Below are 20302 nucleotides of genomic sequence, written 5' to 3' on the forward strand. Positions count from 1 at the left end.
GCTCTAGATGGGTTGCCCAGTGGATGGAATACATTTGTCCAAGGCATTAGTGCAAGGTCCAAATATCCTAAGTTTGAAAGGTTAAGAGATGATTGTCTCCAAGAAGAGTCGAGATTGAACAAAATTGGAATAAAACAAAAGAACATAGACGAAGACCTTCAAGTCCTAAATACTAAAGCAAATAAGAAAAGTAAGAAGAAGCAATTTAGGAAAAGAAAAAGTCATCAAGGCAAGAACACTCCAAAGAAAGACCATATTCACTGTTATAGGTGTGACAAATTCGGACACTATGTTGCGAAATGTCCGGAGAGAGCCAAGCAAGCCACATTTGTCAAAGTAGGAAAATCCAAAAGGGAAGATGACTTCGAGAACTATGTCCTCTACTCAGCACTCACAAGCCATACAACAAACAAGTCTAACTCATGGGTGATCGACAGTGGTTCATCCAGACACATTACCGGTTTTAGAGAAGTGCTAGACTCCATGATAGAGGAGAATGATGAGGAAGTGACCATCGGAGATGATTCCTCACATCCTATTAGAGGAATTGGAACCTGCATCATCAAATTAAAGACAGGCATGTCATTGCAACTTGAAGGAGTACTATATGTCCCCGGCATCAAAAGAAATCTAGTTTCCATATCAGCACTAGAGGATAATGGATACAGAGTGACCTTCATGGAAAAAAAGGTGTTGGCTTGGCCGAGAAATTCTACCATCAAGAAAGCTAAAGTCATTGGACAAAGACAAGGCTATTTGTATGAGCTATGCACAGAGCCCAACTTAGCCTTAATTCATGAAGCCACAAATGCAAATGAGGTGTGCCATAGAAGACTAGGCCACCTGAATTATAGGGCTTTATCATCTATGGGAAATCTTGTCACAGGTCTACCTAAGTTGAAGCAATATCATTCAGAGGCATGCAAGGGATGTGCCCTAGGTAAAAATACCAAGGGTGCCTTCCAAAATAGTACTAGGAAGACAAACAAAATATTAGAATTAGTTCATTTTGATGTATGTGGACCTATGTCCGAACCCTCTCTAAGGGGATTTTTGTATTATGTAATATTTGTTGATGACTACTCTAGGAAAACTTGGATCTACTTTCTGAAATGTAAAGAATCAGAAGAGATCCTCAATAGGTTTAAAGAATTCAAATCACTAACGGAGAACTACTCAGGAAATAAAATTAAAACCCTAAGAACTGACAATGGGGGGGAATATACTTCAGAATTATTTAAAGATTTTTGTAAAAATTCAGGGATTAAGAGAGAGTTAACAATACCTTATAATCCTCAACAAAATGGGGTAGCTGACAGGAAAAATAGGACTATTGTAGAAGCTGCCAAAGCCATGATCCTTGATCAAAATCTAAATATCAAACTTTGGGCAGAAGCAACTAGCACTGCGGTATATATACAAAACAAATGTCCTCACTCCCACCTTGAAGATAAAACTCCTGAGGAAGTCTTCACCAAAATAAAGTCAGATATCAGCCACCTTAGGATATTTGGGTGTCCTGTCTATATACATGTACCTAAAGAGAAAAGACTAAAACTAGAACCTTCTGGAAAAAGGGGAATACTTGTAGGATATAGTGAAACATCCAAGGCCTATAGAATTTATATACAAGGTCAAAGAAATATTGAACTTAGTAGGGATGTAATCTTTGAAGAAGACTTAGCCTTCAAAAGAGCCCAAAGTACAATAGAACCTGAAATCTATATCCCTACTCCTAACATAGAAGAAGATCCTACTCCTGAGCTTCAGAGGGAGAATCCTGAGGAGACTATAGGTGAAACTCAAAACCCACCTAGAGAAAAACTCAAGAAAAGACCACTATGGGCCACCAAGACTGTAACAGAAGCTCAGAACTTTGCTGCTCCTTCAGGAACCTTCAGGGAAAGTAAAAGGACTAATAAATTCACTAGCTATGTTGCCCTTATGAATGATCTCTCTAAAGTTGAACCAAACAATGTATCAGATGCACTTGAACATCAAGTATGGAAGGATGCCATGTCTGAAGAGTATCAATCCATTATGAAGAATGATGTTTGGGAGATTGTTCCTAGGCCAACTAAGAAATCTGTTGTTTCATCTAAATGGCTTTTCAAGATCAAACATGTTGCAGATGGCAGTATTGAAAAACACAAGGCCAGATTTGTAGCTAGAGGGTTCTCACAAAGGGAAGGAATAGATTATGAAGAAACATTTGCACCTGTTGCCAGATATACATCGGTAAGAGCTGTACTAGCCATTGCAGCAGCAAAGGAATGGAAGGTACACCAGATGGATGTTAAGACAGCATTTTTAAATGGTGAGATCTCAGAAGAAGTCTACCTAGAGCAACCTGAAGGGTTTGAAATTCAAAATGCAGAGTCTCATGTATATAGACTTAAGAAAGCTCTTTATGGGCTCAAACAGGCTCCCAGGGCCTGGTATGAAAGAATTGACACCTATCTCTCAAAACTAGGTTTCACTAAAAATGATGCAGATCCTAATCTCTACTACAAAAGAAATAAAGGTGATATGCTAATATTGATTTTATATGTTGATGACCTATTAATCACAGGAGATGATCACCTTATAGATCAATGCAAGAAAGATCTATCCACAGAATTTGATATGAAGGACTTGGGACTACTTCATTACTTCCTAGGGTTAGAAGTATGGCAGAATTCCAATAATATTGTACTAAACCAAGGAAAGTGCACCTTGGACATTTTGACGAGATTCGGAATGCTAAACTGTAGGCCCATGACCTCTCCTATGGAAACCAACTTACATAAACTTAAAGAAGCAACAGCAGAATCACAAACCACTGATCCTACTCAGTACAGGCAGATGATTGGGTCCCTAATGTATCTATTAAATACAAGGCTAGATATCTGTTATGCTGTTAATGCTCTAAGTCAGTTTATGTGTGAGCCTAAGGAGATACACCTGGTGGCAGTAAAACATATTATGAGATACTTACAAGGTACCCTAAACCTTGGTCTTAAATATGAGAAAGTTGATATAGATCTACCTGGATTTACAAATGCAGATTGGGCTGGCAGCGTGACTGACAGAAAAAGCACTTCAGGGTGTTGTTTCAGTTTAGGTTCAGCCACGATATCTTGGATCAGCAGAAAGCAGCCTTCTATAGCTCAAAGTTCCACCGAGGCCGAATATATTGCAGCTTCTATGGCTGCCCGAGAGGCAATATGGCTTAGGAAGTTGCTTGTGGGATTGTTTGGAGAACCTATGAAACCTACTATTATTCATTGTGACAATCAAAGCTGCATAAAACTTTCAGTAAATCCAATATTCCATGACAGGTCCAAACATATTGAGATCCCATACCACTATGTACGAGATATGGTTGACAGGAAAGTAATTCAATTAGAATATGTTTGTACAGGAGATCAAACTGCAGACATTCTGACCAAATCTCTTTCCAGAGTGAAGATTGATCACTTCAGAAAAGGTTTAGGTATGATAGAAAGGTAATCTCCTTTGTAAATAAGATGTTTAATGTGTAAACTTCTTTTGTCATGTTGGGACATGTTGGGTTTCACCCCCTGTGTTCATATCTAAGAGGTGACGATCTCTCAGATTATGAACACTTGTATGCAGACATCATAAGGTGGCGATCTTATGATTCTCTAAACCAGTTATCATGTTGGATCTCTGGTATGTCATGGATGTGCCATGATGGTGTTGTGATAAAACATTTGTATAAAATGTTTGTGCACATATCACAACTTGGATAAGATGAGAATTTAACCATCCTCATATGTTTATCCTTAGTATTGCGTGTTTAGGCAATACTGATATCACGTGTTCAGGTGATATCTTGTCATAATGAAATGATGAATCTTCTATATCACATGGTTAGGTGATAATCTATGTCACATACTTAGAGTGATGTCTTATATTTGTATCTTGTGTCCTGATGGTACTTCATATCATATGTATAGATGATATATATTCTTGGAGACTGACATTATTCTGGTTATGAAAGAGAAATGTGATGCAGGTTACTTTATCTATCTTCCAAAGCTAAGAGGGAGTGTTAATGCATTAGTAGCTTCTGCAAGATAAGACTTCTCTAACCCGTTAATCTCCTTTATTTTGTTATGGTTTATTCATCTATGCTATTAGATTATCTGATTTATGCTTTCCGAACTGAATATGTTTATCAGATTGTAACATTGATCATGATTATGATATTGGCATTGGATAAAGATGGATTAGATCGACAACTTGCTTAACATAGTTAAGCGTCGATCTAAATGCTATTGGGCTAATAACCCAATAGCATATTAATGTCGATTCATTTATGAATCGGCATTAATATGCTATCGGGGTATTAACCCAATAGCATATGTAATGCTATTTGCTATCGGGTTTAGTTCATACCGATAAACATTTATAATCGGGCCATTAACAAAGCATCATAACTAACACCGTTTCAACCAAGTGTTTAAGTATTAAATGTTAGTTACCAAACATAACCGAAATCCGGATGTGCAATATGGAAAGACACCGATCAATAGGTGCCTTGATCGGTCAAGTCTAAAAGACATGACCGGTCAAGACATCTATCAACCGGTCTTCTAAAACATATAAAGCCCGACATGAATCATTTGGAGAAGACATATAAAAATATTAATGATCTCTCTCCTTCAGCCTGTAACAAAACAATCAGATTATTAGACAATATAATCATATAAAATTCTCACATATATAATTTGTTCTTTTATTGCAATTGAATAAAACTTTACATACTTGACACAATTTTCATTTAGAGGTGTATGTAGAAGGAAATGCTACAAGTTTTGATTTGCAAGTTCTCTCTTTGGCCTTGGTTATCTTATTGGATGTTTGGTTTCACATGACATTGGTTTTGAGGTCATCACTAGGTTTGTGGTAGTTTGTTGTCACTTGTATTTTTGGATGATGGCATGGAGGTTCCTTTATCTCTTTTCATTGTTGAGTGAGAAGAACTTGGGAGAGCTATGGAGACTTGTGGTGAGAGTTGTACTTGCAAGTTATTGGTTTACAAGCTTTGCATATCATCGTGGATGTTCCTTGGTACTACATGATAATTTTTACATATCCTATGTGATGCTATTGGTAGACTTGACATGCTTGATAATTTTCAGATTTGCATTACCCATGTAGTGGGCAGTCATGGATGTGTATGTCCTTCATTGACCGGTTTGCACATGGAGCTTATGATTTGCGGTTTATGGATTGTATATGTTGATGGCATGAGTTTACTATATTTTGCATACCTTTGAGGTATGGATAGTTGGATGTGTTAGCATTTGCTATGGGTGTTATTTCAGCTATGGATATTGCATCTTTGCAGCTACAGATGCATATTGATACCTTTGGATTGAGTGTTTGTGTTTGGGATATCGGTTGAGGCAAGACTCCTGCTTCTTTGTGGCAAATAGTGTGACTTCTATTTGGATGGCTTCTTATCTTTGTGCATTCATGCTCGGGATGCTGGTCACCTAGTTTCTTGTTACAGGTATCTTGATAGAGCACATGAAGCACTTTGATTCCTTGATGGAATATGTGGCTATAGGGATTGTTCCCTTGTTCATGTTTGAGGTTACTTGTTATCCCTTATGCAATGTATACAACAAGTGGGAGAATGTTAGGAATTAGGTGCTGCACACTTTGGGTAAAATTATAATGTTTAATACATAATTATGTATGTGGTGTGCCTGCGGTGACCTAGAGATATGTGCATCACTAGGAGTTAACATCTTGGGGCCACTTTATGTGTTGTATGTAACATTGGTAAATATTTAATGTAAGGTCTAATGAGAAAAGTATTTGATTTAATATTGTGGAAAAATAATTAATAAAGTGAAAACTTAATATCCAATATTAAATTGGGGGTTAATGGTTGTAATATCATGGTTTTAGTCACATGGTTTATGTAATACCACTTGGTGGTTTTGTATGAGCTTGTTTCTATAAAAGCGAACACAAGAGTAGTTGTCTTAGGTTGGCTAGTTGGGGTATTGAGTCTTCTTTTGAGGGATGCAGAAGCATGGCATGGGATGAACGGTTATATTGCTTGAACGCATGGAGTGTGCATTGGAGAGACATGTTTCTAAAGTGTTCATAGAAAACTTTGAAGATGTATTGTAATGTTTTATTGCTGAATAATACATGAGTCATGGATGCTTTTGGAGGTTGGGTTTTCCCCTCTTGAGGATTTTCCCAGGGCATATCTTGTGTCATCTTTGATGGTATGTTGTCTATTCTTTTGCATATGGACTGTGAATATTTGTTTGCATAGATTTCTCTTTCTAGGTAATGGGGAAATTGTCATTATATGGCTGCAAATTTCCTTTCATTAACCACCATCAAGCCTTGTTTCTCTTGTGCGTGAGCAATATATCTTAAAGATAGGATGACCATTATCACGAAGGGAGCAACCATGGGCAACACTTGATCCCAATTTTGGTATATATGTGATATTGTCCATCCTAAACCTAACTTGAGTTATACTCTAGTATAGTTCAGCCACAATTGCCAAATCTATTCATATTCCAAACAATAGATGGTAAATATCAAATGCTAGAACAACAAAAAACATTATCATGGCAAATCTACTCATATTCAAATATTCATATGATAGCATTGATAAGGCAATCATCATTTACATCGTAGAACCTTAACACATAATATTAGAGTTCATTTGAGATTTTCATTTTATAGAAAGCAACAAACAAATTAAGTTTTAACAAAATTTAATTGCATTCATTGACAATGTGCATATATATTATATAAAAATTACAACAAAATGCCCAAAGGCTACAAGTTTCAAATACAAAATGACAAAAGTATACACATATGCAGCTGTCCCTAATCAGCATATCCTAACACTCCATCAAAACGAATTCTAAGTCAGCCACTGTGAGAGGTTGTCTCATCCAAATCCAATGAAACCACAAGCAATACATCATGTGCCTCCTACTCATCAACTTCTATAGTTTGGGATTAACATCCCAACATGTTACTAGAGTATGACGATACTCAAGAGTCTATCGATCCTAAAGCTGCAAGGCACTATACACAGCCATCAATTTCTCCGATCATATAGAGGTAATCCTATTTGCCTTGACTGACTAGATGAAACTATATTGTAAAAGAGGTTTTTTCGGGTTAAATGGACCCTTTTCATGCTTTTTCAAGAGGTTAGAAAGATATTGAAATGAATTGTCTAAACTAGCTGTCTCTAAAACACTCACACTCCTTGAAGAACTTCCATGGCATGTTTGTTCAATTTCAATTTTTTGACCATGACTGCTGCTCATTGTTTTTTTGTTTGAAATGTAAATGACAATTGCAAGTGCAAACATAGAACACAAACAAACAAACAAAATCCTCCTAAGTATTTTAAATTTTGACAAAAACAAAAAAAAAGGCAAAAGAATCGTTAAAATAAACAAAAAATAATGAACTTATGTCAAATGATGGAGACATGGTCTTCTTTTTCCATTTGCTCACTTCTCTTCCCTTCTTTCACTTCGTTTTTCATGGTTGTGCTCTTCTTTTTTCTTTTCTTCACAATTTGCAAATGACATAAATGAGCTCTTTTTTTAATTTTGAATGTTATAATGGTTTTTTTAGGTTTAGATTTTACGTAAAGGGGTGTGAGGACCCTTTTTTTTTTGTCTTTTTAAAAAAAAAGTGAATGAAAAATTGTAAGGGATTATTTTCATAAATGTCCTTGAGACATTTCTAGATTTTTAAAAAATTAGGGATAGAACAAGGACGTTTCCAACCTGTCCCCATGTCCCCGAAATGTTTCCTTTTGGGGGTGTTGATCCCCAATAAGGCTTTCATCTTAAGTAAGGTCAGTCAGATAGATTAACGGGTGTGGGAACTCTTTTGACTCTATGAAACAACCTCCAAGATTTGAGAAGCCAGCTCTTCATTCTGAAAGGGGAGGAAAAGGGAGAGGGAAAACAAAAACTTAAACAGAGGCAAAACATCAGATGTAAAGCTTTTACAACACTCTAGATTTCTCCTTTTTGCAAAAAGACGGAGAGACGCTAGCTTTCAAAAAATGGGCATATGACATCACAACTTTTCATTAGATGAGAGGGGAATGAGATGCATGAAGTCATGAAGACACAAGGTATCACTTTCGCATCCTCTCATGAATTGCATCAATCAAGGCTCGAATGAAAACAAAGCAACTCTTCGAGATTTTCACAATAATTAACCATAAATAAAAGATCTATTTCTAATTGGCATAAGGTTATTTCCAAATCTAAGAATACTAGCAGAATGAATTCCACTAGATGAACCATTATCCTTAGATTGATTAAAATGAAAAAGCCGAAATGAGTAAACAACAGGTTCTCACGCATTCAAATGACATAGAACATACCAATTTAAGTGGAGCAAAAGAAAGGCAAACGCAACATAGTCTAATGTCCATACTAAGAACTAGCATGCTAAGGTCAGATCATAAGCACCAATTTACCAGGTGTCGAAACATTCTTTTATTTTTTCAAAGAATGGGATTTACAAAACTTTCTACTCTCATCAAGTGTTGTCAATTTTTTTACATGTTTCAAAACCCCCCAATACAAAGATGCTTATCTGCTTTTTTATGAAAAATTCACCAAAGATGGCGAGATTTTACACACTTTTGCAACTTGCCACGTGTCCTCGACAATCATGACTACTACTTTGATTCCTCACATGAGGAATTTTCAACGACGACTCTCACCTTAGGCTCAAGCATGACCGCCATCTAGATCTTTCATCATTTCGGGGTGAAACAGTTTTGCGCATGCCCTTTCCATTTGGAATCTTATACCATTTGATTTTGCTTTTAAACCGCTAGGCGTCTAGGATCATTCTACCAGCTTGATTGCAGACACTTCAAGAATTTTTTTGAAACTGAGGCATCGTGACAATTGTCATTTGGCTCTTTCTTACTTTGTTTCAGGAATTTAGCTTCAAACCTAGTGGGACTGTGCTTTTGATTCTCTGCAAAACTTCCACGTATCCTTGTGACACGTGACACAATGGAGAAAGCTTTGCAAGGATTTTCTCTTCTCTGTTTTGATTTCCCGAATGGGCAACAAGTGGCAGTCCCTCGAGAAGCTTCATCAAGGCTTTTAGGACTCAAGAAAAAGTGCAGGTGGTGAAATTGTCATTTTCAACATGTGGGCCTTGGGCGTAAAGAAGTTGCAACCATTGCCTTTTTAAAAACTAAACCTCTACAAGACCTCCACGTGTCCGACCTTTGGGAAGAGCCCATGCCTTTAGAAAATAAAATCATGCAAGCCATGAATTCGCAGATCGAGCTTCGGCTGATCTAGCTGTAATCAGAAGATCTATAGGGGCCATCCCTATTTTGGTCAAGGACACATCCCCAAGTCATATAGCATCAAATGAATCTAGTGCTAATGACATCTACTTCAATCTCATCAATCTAATCTAGCTTAATATTGAACTTGACCTTGTGTTTCTTGTTCACTTGAAATTTTAAACCTGTCTTTTACCCAACTTAATATGGATGGGTATATGTTTGCTAGTAAAGCCTTGTCACAACTTGGACATCCAAGATCAAATCAGACTATAAATGGGATTAATATTTGCATTTTCCTTTTCCTTCTTGATTTAGATATTGATTTGAAAGAGCTTGCTCATTTACTTTTGTTCCTTCTTTGTTGTAGTAAAAGCAATGCAACCGAATGTATCATGTAGGTCTAGATCGTCCTATATCTCCATGTCTTTTTCATCAAGCAAGGTGACTATGGACCTCTTGGAGACCCCTTTGTTACAACTATGTAGGTGCAATTTGACTATTTATTGCAATTCAAGATGCAACTTCGGATAGTTTGTATTTAGTGTGCTAGTCTTTAACACAGTGGATGCAATGATTCTTTGGGTCTTTACAAACACACAATAGAATTGCAATTTTCTTACCTTTCAACTTAACTTTGTAGAATTTATTTCACTAATTTTTTTGATTCTTGAGGTGATTTTTTTGACGTGTTTTCCTTAGGTGATTCACTCTCTCGCTTCATCTCATCTGCATTATAGCATGCTTGTGTACAAACTTCATCCATACCTAAAAAAAATTATAGATGAATCTTTTATTAGAATATTTAATTATATTTTAGTCACCTATATTTAGTTCCTTGTTTAATGGTCATTTAGCTTTTTAGTTAATTAGCTTTTAAGCTTTATTTAGCATTTAGCTTTTTCTTTTTAATTAATTAGCTTTTAAGCTTTATTTAGCATTTAGCTTTTTCTTTTTAGTTAATTAGCTTTTAAGCTTAATTTAGCTTTTAGCTCTTTAATCTTTTACTTTAACGTTATGTTCTAATTATAGAACATCGTCTTGTAACCTCTATATATACGTGTGTATATCGTTCAATGTAATCATCCGATTATTGAATCATTCACTCAATTTATTTTTCATGGTATCAGAGCATGGAAATTAAAAATTTTGAAAATTTTTGCTATTAAAATTTTTCGAAGTTTTTATTGAAGAGATTTTTTTTTAAATTGTTTTTTTTTTTTTAAACAAATTTTTTTTTCTCTTCCTGGGCAGTTTTTTTTTGTAGGTTGAAAATTTTCCTAGGGTTTCTACAATTTTCGACTAGGGTTTTGACCTTTCTGTTCAAGTCGAAATTTTATTTTGGCTGCAGATTCTTGATGGGTTTTTCGAGAGCTCAACTGGGTCATCGCCAGATTTTTCTGGGTGCATCGTTTTTCGTGCCTCAATTTTTAAGCCGTCGGATCTGCATTTTGTTTTCAGATTCTTGATGGGCTTTTCGAGAGCTTTTTTGGGTTGGTCTCAAATTTTTCTGGGTGCCTCGTTTTCCGAGCCTCAATTTTTGTGCCAACAAATTTGCCTTGGAATTTAAAAACAGTTCACAATTTCTGCTATTTCTATGGACATTGGGATTTTTGTTGTTTTTTTGGCACCATTTATGCTGTTTTAAGTGCAGAAATTTTAATTTTTGGGTTTCTTCCAAACCTCGAAATTCGTGCCTTAGAATTCATGCCAGAATTCTCCTATAGGGTTTCAGTTTTTTCAGCAGATGTTTCTATTCTGATTTTTTTTAAAATCAGATTCTTCTGTCTCTTGCTTTCACTTAGTTGACCTCGATCAACCTCGATTTCTGTGATGGCATCATTAACCAACATCGTGTTGGAACACAGTCAGAAGTTCAACGGCCGCAACTACAACACCTAGAAACAACATATGCTTACCATCTTTGAGTATCGTTGCCTTGATCAGCTTGTTTTGGGCAAGGAATCTCGTCCTACAACAACAGGTGATGATCAAGACAAACATGATGTGAAGAATCGAGAGGCTGTCATGCTTAGCAAACTCTCTGTCACAAATGATCAACTCCCACAAGTGCCTTCAGGTAAAACAGCAAAAGAGATCTGGGATCTTTTGAAGGATCTTCATGAAACGTCCGACAAGAGCCGAGCTTTATTTCTAAAGAATATGTTGTTTTCTATCATGATGGATGAGAAGTCATCTATCCAAGCACATCTTACGAAGATCAAGGACATCCGTGATCACTTAGAAGCTATAGGCTGAACCATGGTGGAAGAGGATATGGTAGTGATCACGCTGAAAAGCCTTCCTAGATCCTACGAGCATTTCATTGATACGCTCATTATCTCCTCTACTAGTGTTGATTTGAAGTTCCCTGATCTTTGCAACAAGCTACTCCAACAGGATCGATGGAAGCAGCAATTTGGAAGCAGCGCTAGTTCATCCACTGAACAGGCTTTCACAGCCTCAACTTCGCATAAGTACAAGGGTAAAGCTCCGTCCTTCCAGCAGAAAGGACAAGGTCAAGGTCAACCTCAGCAGTCTTCCAAAAAGAAGAGCTTACAGTGTTCCTACTGTCATATATATGGCCATTTGGTGAAAGATTGCCGGAAATTGATAGCATCCCAGCAATCCAAACAAGGAGGGTCCAAGCAGAAAGCCAATTCTGCCACGCATCCTGATCAGAAGGAATCTGCCTTCTATGTGTTCATGGCCCAAACCTCCTCTGATGATGTTCAATCATCAACTTGGTACATTGACTTTGGAGCCTCTTGACATTTCACACATCGTCGGGATTGGTTTACAGAGTACATGCCTTTCACTGATTCAGTGATCTTTGGTGGAGGTGAAGAGTATATTGTTGTCGGCAAGGGCAACGTTCAGATTTCATCTGGTGGGAGGGATTTAATATTCCTCAATGTATACTTTGTACCTGGTATGAAGCTCAATCTACTGTCAATCAGTCAGATTATGCAGCATTCACCACGGCTGGATGTCGTCTTCGGGTTGCACAAGTGCAGCATTGTTGACAGGAAGACTCGAACTACAGTTGCAGTTGGTATTGAGGATCATGGTCTTTATAGACTTGTTGATTCTACTGGTTCTCAAGAGCTCGCCATGGCAGCTAGGAGTACTTCCATCAACACTCTTTGGCATCAGCGATATGGGCATCTCAATGTCCACTATCTCTCTCAGTTGGTTCGAGATTATCTAGTCGTAGGATTACCTGAGATTCAAACTCAGAATCATGGAGTTTGCGGAGCGTGTCAAGCTAGAAAGCAGCATAGGACTCCGTTTTCAGATGGAGACGCTTGGAGAGCATCCAAGGTCTTGCAACTCGTTCATGCAGACATTTGTGGTCCCATGAACACTCCATCAGTCACTAGATGCAGGTATTTTCTATTATTTGTTGATGATTTCAGCAGACGCATGTGGGTTTATTTTCTTAAGAAGAAATCAGAGGTGTTCACCATGTTTCAAACGTTTAAGGCCTTAGTGGAAAAAGAGTCTAGCTGTCAGATAATCACTCTTCGGTCCGACAATGGAGGGGAATTTTGTTCTACAGAGTTCACCAACTTTTGTGCATCACATGGCATTAAGCATCAACTTACCACACCTTACACCCCACAGCAGAACGGTGTTGTTGAGCGTAGGAACCATACAGTCACTGAGATGGCTCGATCTACGTTGGAGCATAGAAATGTTCCAAAACACTTTTGGGCGGAAGCGGTCTTCACTGCAGTCTACCTTCTGAACCGGTCTCCCACAAAGGCCGTTAAGAAGATGACTCCAGAGGAAAGCTTGGTCTGGCAGGAAGCCCAACATCAGTCATTTGAAAGTTTTTGGCTCTACAGCTTATGTTTGGATTCCAGATGCCACGCGCACCAAACTAGATCCAAAGAGTCAGAAATTGATGTTCATCGGCTACAGTGACAACCACAAGGCATATCGGCTGGTTGATATAGACACTAATCACCTCATATTCAGTCAAGATGTAGTATTTGATGAAGAAAGAGGGCTTTTTCAGCCTTCCTCTCTTGATTTGAGCACTAAGGATCACCCTCCAAAGGCTGTAAGTATGGGTGTTCGTCTTCCCTTAGCTCCACTTGATGGAAGGGATTTAGTTGACTCTGAAGTTGTGGGGTCTCCCAGGCATGACATTGCACCCCCTGACTTTCCTCAAGATCTTCATGATCCACATCCAGAGGAGCTTGCTCCAGATATTCCAGGCACTCTTCATCCTGCAACAAATGTTGGTACTTCTACTCTCCGGCCTAAGTGGTGGACCAAGACCATTGGTGATCTTCATGATGATGAGCTCATTGAGAGTAGATCTGTTAGAGGTAAGAGCCAACAACACAGTTAATTTTGCTCTTATGACCAACATTCACAGTATTTATGAGCCTCAAACATATACAGAGGCTAAAGGTGTACCTGAATGGGAAAAGGCTATGGCAGCGGAGCAACATAGTCTTCTGAAAAACAACACTTGGGTATTGTTTGATCTTCCTCCAGGAAAGAAGCCCATTGGCTGCAAATGGGTGTTTAAAGTCAAGTATAAAGCTGATGGAAGTCTTGATAAGTACAAGGCTCGATTGGTGGCAAAAGGGTTTTCACAGAAGGAGGCATCGACTATGAAGAGACATTTGCTCCCACAGCCAAGATGAGTACCATTAGGCTTGTCCTCGCTCTCTCAGCTCAATTTGGATGGAAAGTCCATCAAATGGACGTCAAGAGTGCCTTTCTCAATGGTGATTTGCAGGAAGAAGTAGCCTCCAAGTTTCAAGGTTGTCGGTAAGGAACACCAGGTATGTAGACTAGTCAAAGCACTCTATGGCCTCAAACAGGCTCCTCATGCATGGTACATCAAAATTGATAAGTACTTGATTGATCAAGGCTTTCAAAGGAGTCCTTCAGATCCCAATTTGTATGTCAAACATACTAGTGATGATATTCTATTTCTAGTAGTCTATGTTGATGATCTCATCATCACTGGCAATGCAGCTCATCTGATCATGCAGGTCAAACAAAATTTGTGTCAGCATTTTGATATGACAGATTTGGGACTTCTCCATTATTGTCTCGGTGTAGAGGTTTGGCAGACTGATAGCCACATATTCATTTCTCAGTCAAAGTATGCCAAGAGCCTACTAGATAAGTTTCGAATGCAAGATTGTAAACTTGCATCTACACCTATGGAGATAGGACTCAAATTATCAGCCAAATCAGATTCACCTGTAGTGGATGAGTCTTCATTCAGGCAACTAGTGGGCAGCCTCATCTATCTTACCACCACTAGACCTAACATCAGTTATGCTGTGAGCTATATTTCTCGCTTCATGTCAGCCCCAAAAGTTGAACATTGGGTTGCAGCAAAGCGTGTGCTTAGATATGTAAAGGGCACTCCTGATTTTGGCATTCTGTATAGCAGAAGCAAAGATCCTAGGCTGGTTGGTTTTACAGACTCAGATTGGGCAGGTTGTGTTGATGACAGAAAGTCAACTTCTGGGTATGTTTTCAGCTTGGGTACAGGTGTAATCACATGGACCAGCAAGAAGCAACAGGCAATAGCTCTTTCCTCGACTGAAGCAGAGTATCGGGGAACTGTTAAGGCAGCATGTGAGGCAATTTGGCTACGTAGGATGCTTGCAGACATGCAAATGTCTCAACCAAGACCTACTCCCTTGTTTTGTGATAATCAAGGGGTTCTAAAATTAGCCAAAAATCTAGTCTTCCATGAGTGGACAAAGCATGTGGAGCTTCATTGTCATTTCATCCGCCAGCATGTTCAAGATGGATCAATGATACTGCAGTACATTCCTACAGAAGATCAGACTGCAGATATCCTCACCAAGTCCTTGAGCCCGACAAAGTTTCTCAAATTTAGAGGGCAGCTTGGTGTGATAGATAGCATGACCATTAAGGGAGGGTACTAGAATATTTAATTATATTTTAGTCACCTATATTCAGTTCCTTGTTTAATGGTCATTTAGCTTTTTAGTTAATTAGCTTTTAAGCTTTATTTAGCATTTAGCTTTTTCTTTTTAATTAATTAGCTTTTAAGCTTTATTTAGCATTTAGCTTTTTCTTTTTAGTTAATTAGCTTTTAAGCTTAATTTAGCTTTTAGCTCTTTAATCTTTTACTTTAACGTTATGTTCTAATTATAGAACATCGTCATGTAACCACGCATCGTGACACATGAAACTACCATAATACATTTGCAACCACCACGATCACATCTACAACCACCACCCTTACAATAATGCAACCACCACCTTGTTGATGTTAGTGGTTATGTCACCATGCAAAACACCAGCTATTTCAGCTTTGTTTCTAAAGGACTTCTGAGTTGTTTGATGAAGTGATTTGTTTTTAGGATTCTTACTGATAAAGTATATCCGGATTACATTTTTTAATTATATGTTACATGGACTACATCTCACCGAGAATCATAAATCTAATATTACGCCACAAAATTCTCAAGCAAAAACAGCCACAATTGCATAGGTAAAGCGCTGAAACGATTACACTGCAGTTTAGTAGGCCTTATTCATTTTTTAGATACGATGTAGTACATATCGCCTGTGCAAGAACATAAAACCATTGTGATCGATACAAAGAGGCATTCCATTTCATTCAGAAATACATCATTTAAGTCTTCAGTTCGGTTTAGCCAGACGATAAAGTAGCATGCACAGTACAATGTGCATTTGTTCCAAATAGTTGGGAATAGATCCTCGCCACACCTTGCATACTCAGTTATGTGTGCCAATTTAGATACTTCTCTTCGGATTTAGGTTTCTAAGGTTGCCTGACCGCATATCACCGTAGCCAGAAAAAAAAATCAATACAAAGCAGGATTCTCAATTAAATGAAGTAGCTGATGAACAAATTACTTGTGATCTTTAATTTATAAAATTCGCATATACATTCGACGATCAAGCCTGTGCTCTGGCCAATATGTAAACCCTAACCCCCTAGCGCATTACTTCTGAGTGAAAAATATAGAAAAAGAGAGATAAAAAGAGACCTAAATTCATGGCATTCAGGGCTTTAGGCCTGTCAAGAGTGAGAACGGCCACTCCGTTTGGAAACACATTGCCGCGTACAAAAGACGCTGCTTCCGCCATAGTGTTGGTATTGAATCTTTTTGCTCCCAAACCCCTCAAATGGCCACCGAGGATACCTCCTGCACTCGCATACGTCGGACTTGACAAGAAAATGGAAGCGAATGAAGAGATTCTGCGATAGGAATTATAAACTTGAGAGGCTATTCGCACGGCTTGTGAAGAAGAAGAGAGGCTGAGCATCATTAGAGAACTGATTCAATTCAATCGAAATTAAATCAGACCAGTAGAGTCATTCAGGTTTTCCGTGTCGCTTTTTGCGTTGATGTTGATGTTCTAATCGTCCTTCAAAACGCGTGGATCAACGTGACGTATTTTATGGTAAGGGTTTGGTGAAGGTTCTCAACATCTTTTATCCTTTTTTTTTGGAGGGAGGTTCTCAACATCTTGGTGGCTTAAGTGTAAATTTCTGCTGTAATTTCTCATTGAGAGTTCTCATACATAACCTATGTTTTTATTAAAAAGAAAGGAAAAATTGGAATGACTAATGATTTCATAATTTTATTTTATTTTTATTTGTTATTAAATTTTATGTGAATAATTATAGTTAAAGATTTATTTTAAAAATGTAATTAAAGATGATTATTTATTTTTATAAGCAGCAAAACTTAGCATTCATGGGTTATTAGTTTCACAAATTGCTACTTAAAAAATGGAGCAACGGCTCCTAGCCAAAATAAGTTAAGCAGTTTGCATGGGGACCCACCTTAGGAAGAGTGGGATGAAAAAAATTGTTTTTCCTTATACAATATGAAAATAATGTGAAGGTGAGCAATCTAGATGAGCTTTTTAAGGAGGCAAGGCTTCACAAAACCATTGGTTTCTTGATCAATGTCCACAACAAAAGAGCCAACATTGAAAGGAACTTGAAATTTGTTATCGATGATACTCTCGGTCTCATAGACTGATGGTCTCATGGACGTCATTAAAAATCCTTCATTCATTCATTCGCTAAGTATGTTATCTACTTTTTGGAGCTTGAGGTCATATTTTACCACTAACACGAAGAAGGTGCAATGGATGAGCCAATAGGGAAAATCTTTATTGAAACAATGAAGTAGAAATTTTACAAATAGAGTGGCAGCCAACAAACTACCAAATAAATAGCAGCTAAAAATTTATTACAAAATAGCCCATAATAGACAAGAAGATCCCCAGGAACTACCATACAATGTTACTGACTTAGATTTTAAGTTTCAACGTACAGTAACTCTTTTGAACACACAAAGTATCTCTTTTATGAAGTTGCAACATTTAGAACTTGATCTTGCCTAAGTGATTGTTGATCTTCATATTTTCTTTATGTCTCCCATGTAATTGAGAACACAAAGAAACAAGAGCTTTGTGAGAGTTGGAGTCCCTACCAATTGCAAGAAGTAGCAGTGAATATATTGAAGTAAAACTATTTTGTATAGAATAGCTTGTGCTTGTTATATTAAATTAATTAGATTTTATATGATATTTATAAAATCATAAATAGCATATGTTTGGGATTCACCAACAGACATGGTCGACAATATATTTTTGTCAAGTGGAACCAAAATGTTGTCCAACAAAATACGCAATGTGCAATGATAATTGAAATAAATAACAAAGTGTTGAACAATCTAATAGAAACAAATACACATTTTGCATATGAGTGAAGTGACAATGAAAATAGAAGATTATATTAGAAAGTATGTCATGACTAAAACATCAAGCATGCAGTAGATGACTATGACAATGTTTCAGCTATGCATGATACATATCGTAGTGAAAAGCTTTATGTACAAAAATGGGCATATTGAGGAGGTTCATGATATATGTTTATAAAAACTAGAAATTGGTTTGTACATTATAGCTATCAGAGTATCATTGCAAGGTCTTCAGTGGTTGGAGCATGAAGGTATTGATGCCTTGTAGCTTCTGAATGGAAGAACCTGCAAAATTGACAAGTATTGCAAATGAATATAAATGACATTAAATTTGTTTAATTAGCACAAAGCAATTGACAGAATAAGTGCAATTACTATAATCATGTTAAGTGGCAAATAAAGTAAATTTCTTGGAAGATATAAAATATAAAATATTATTTTATTTCTTAGTGGCGGTGTTTGTAAGCATATAGTTGAACTAGTTTATGAGTCTAAGAGATCTTGTCTTGCAAGTGGTTTAAGCATGAGGTAATTGAGAAATATGAAAATGTAAAATAAATAGCACTAAGAAAATGTCAAACCTGGTCACAAAAGAAAGTAGATATGTTTTGAAACCATAATCAAAGTGATCTATAACAATTGATTACTTACCTTGAACAGTAGACGTATGAGAATTCGTTGAGTCTGCTACACAATCAAGACCCTGAGGAACAAAAACAAAATTGCATTGTAAATGCATATGACAGTGTCCAGGTGTGTTACAATGATAAAATCTTACAACTTTTGTGATTAGCATTGAAAATAAATACTAAATATATATTCATAATCATAGACAAAACATTGCAAACCATTTATATTTACCAGTGTGGCATTTTGTGAATCAGGCCTAGTGTTTATTGCATGAGAAAAGATATGGACTCTAAATATAAACTTGTTTTGATTTTCATTTAGTTGTCTCCTTTTAAATCATTATCATGGACAAAGCATCTCCAGCCTGCAAAGAACATAGGCATATTATTGTTAATGATGCATCAGACTTTCCATTCATTGTCTTAGCCAACCAAAAGAGTTATTTCACTTTGTTATTCAGGCAATCGAATTGCATTTGCAATGCTTCTGGAATTTCTGCATTTGTAAATCACGTCAAAAACATTGTTATCTGAACCAAGAAATCATTTTGTTAAATACTTGTAATGTTATAAAACCTCTAGTTTTAATAATGAAAAGAGCAGTATACTCAATTTAAGAAATATGTAAATAGAAAAAAACATTTCTATTCTATCTTTAGAAATATGATTTTTAAAATTCTTAGAATATTTTTTTCCTAAACTTATATTAAAATATTAGAAAAGCGAAAATAGCACATACATATATAAAATATATATAGAATAAAGCAAATAAATATATGCTAAATTAAAAACATTCTATTTTTTTTAACAAACAAATTTTAAAACAATATTTTTATATAAGTAAAAAAATTATTTATTAAATTAGAAAAAATCTATTTTAATATGTTTTTTTCTAATTGAAAAAATAACATACTGTATGATTGATTAATAAATGGTTACATCTAGATAAAACCAAGATATTCATATCTTTAATACGAATTCTTATCAATGATTTAAATCTTTTTTTTTATTATTGGTAAAAGGTCGAAGCCAAAAAATTTATTAATTTTGAAAACCTATTACAAACTAGCTCACTAAGGGCATCGGTAGGAAAGAGTCGGGTGGAGAAAACCTTCAGTCTTGCCCCATAAAAGGATATGCAATACAGTAGTACATTTACAAATTTGAGGGATATTCCTCCTTCAATATAATCTGGCTACTTGCTACAATATATCAAGAGTTAAATAGAGGTCTATCTTATAAAGCCCTTGGAAGCATGGCTCACTCCCATATGTCCTCTTGGAAAGGCGCGGAATTGTTCCTTGCTTCAGCCTTCCCATGAAAATCGGGCTCTCAATACTCAAGCCAATAGATGTAACTCCCTGCACATCAAAAGCCAAAAAACAACTTCCAAACAACTATACCATCTGTCAGATGTAATATTAAACTGTAAAAGATGAGAGTGCTTCATATAAACAGAGGCATCCATCTACATCGCTTATTTATGGTATTATACCAAGACCATGCAAAGGAGGACAAAGCCATACAAAACTCGAACCAGACTGAGGATTCTGATCTCGAACCAGGCTGAGGAT

The 20302-nt window shown here is 36.7% G+C and overlaps 1 protein-coding gene across 1 annotated transcript in view; it reads right to left on the reverse strand.

The window, feature by feature from the left end:
* LOC131049027 (3-hydroxyisobutyryl-CoA hydrolase-like protein 3, mitochondrial) overlaps window positions 1-16786 on the reverse strand; it is a 149394-nt gene extending 132608 nt beyond the window's left edge. Inside the window, exon 1 of the mRNA XM_057983029.2 lies at window positions 16369-16786. Coding sequence (XP_057839012.2) covers window positions 16369-16651 — 283 coding nt within the window. The 5' untranslated portion in view covers window positions 16652-16786. The remainder of the gene's footprint in view (window positions 1-16368) is intronic.
* Between the last annotated feature and the right edge of the window lie 3516 nt (window positions 16787-20302).

The sequence above is a fragment of the Cryptomeria japonica genome, chromosome 1, assembly GCF_030272615.1.
Source record: "Cryptomeria japonica chromosome 1, Sugi_1.0, whole genome shotgun sequence".
Taxonomy (NCBI): Eukaryota; Viridiplantae; Streptophyta; class Pinopsida; order Cupressales; family Cupressaceae; genus Cryptomeria; species Cryptomeria japonica.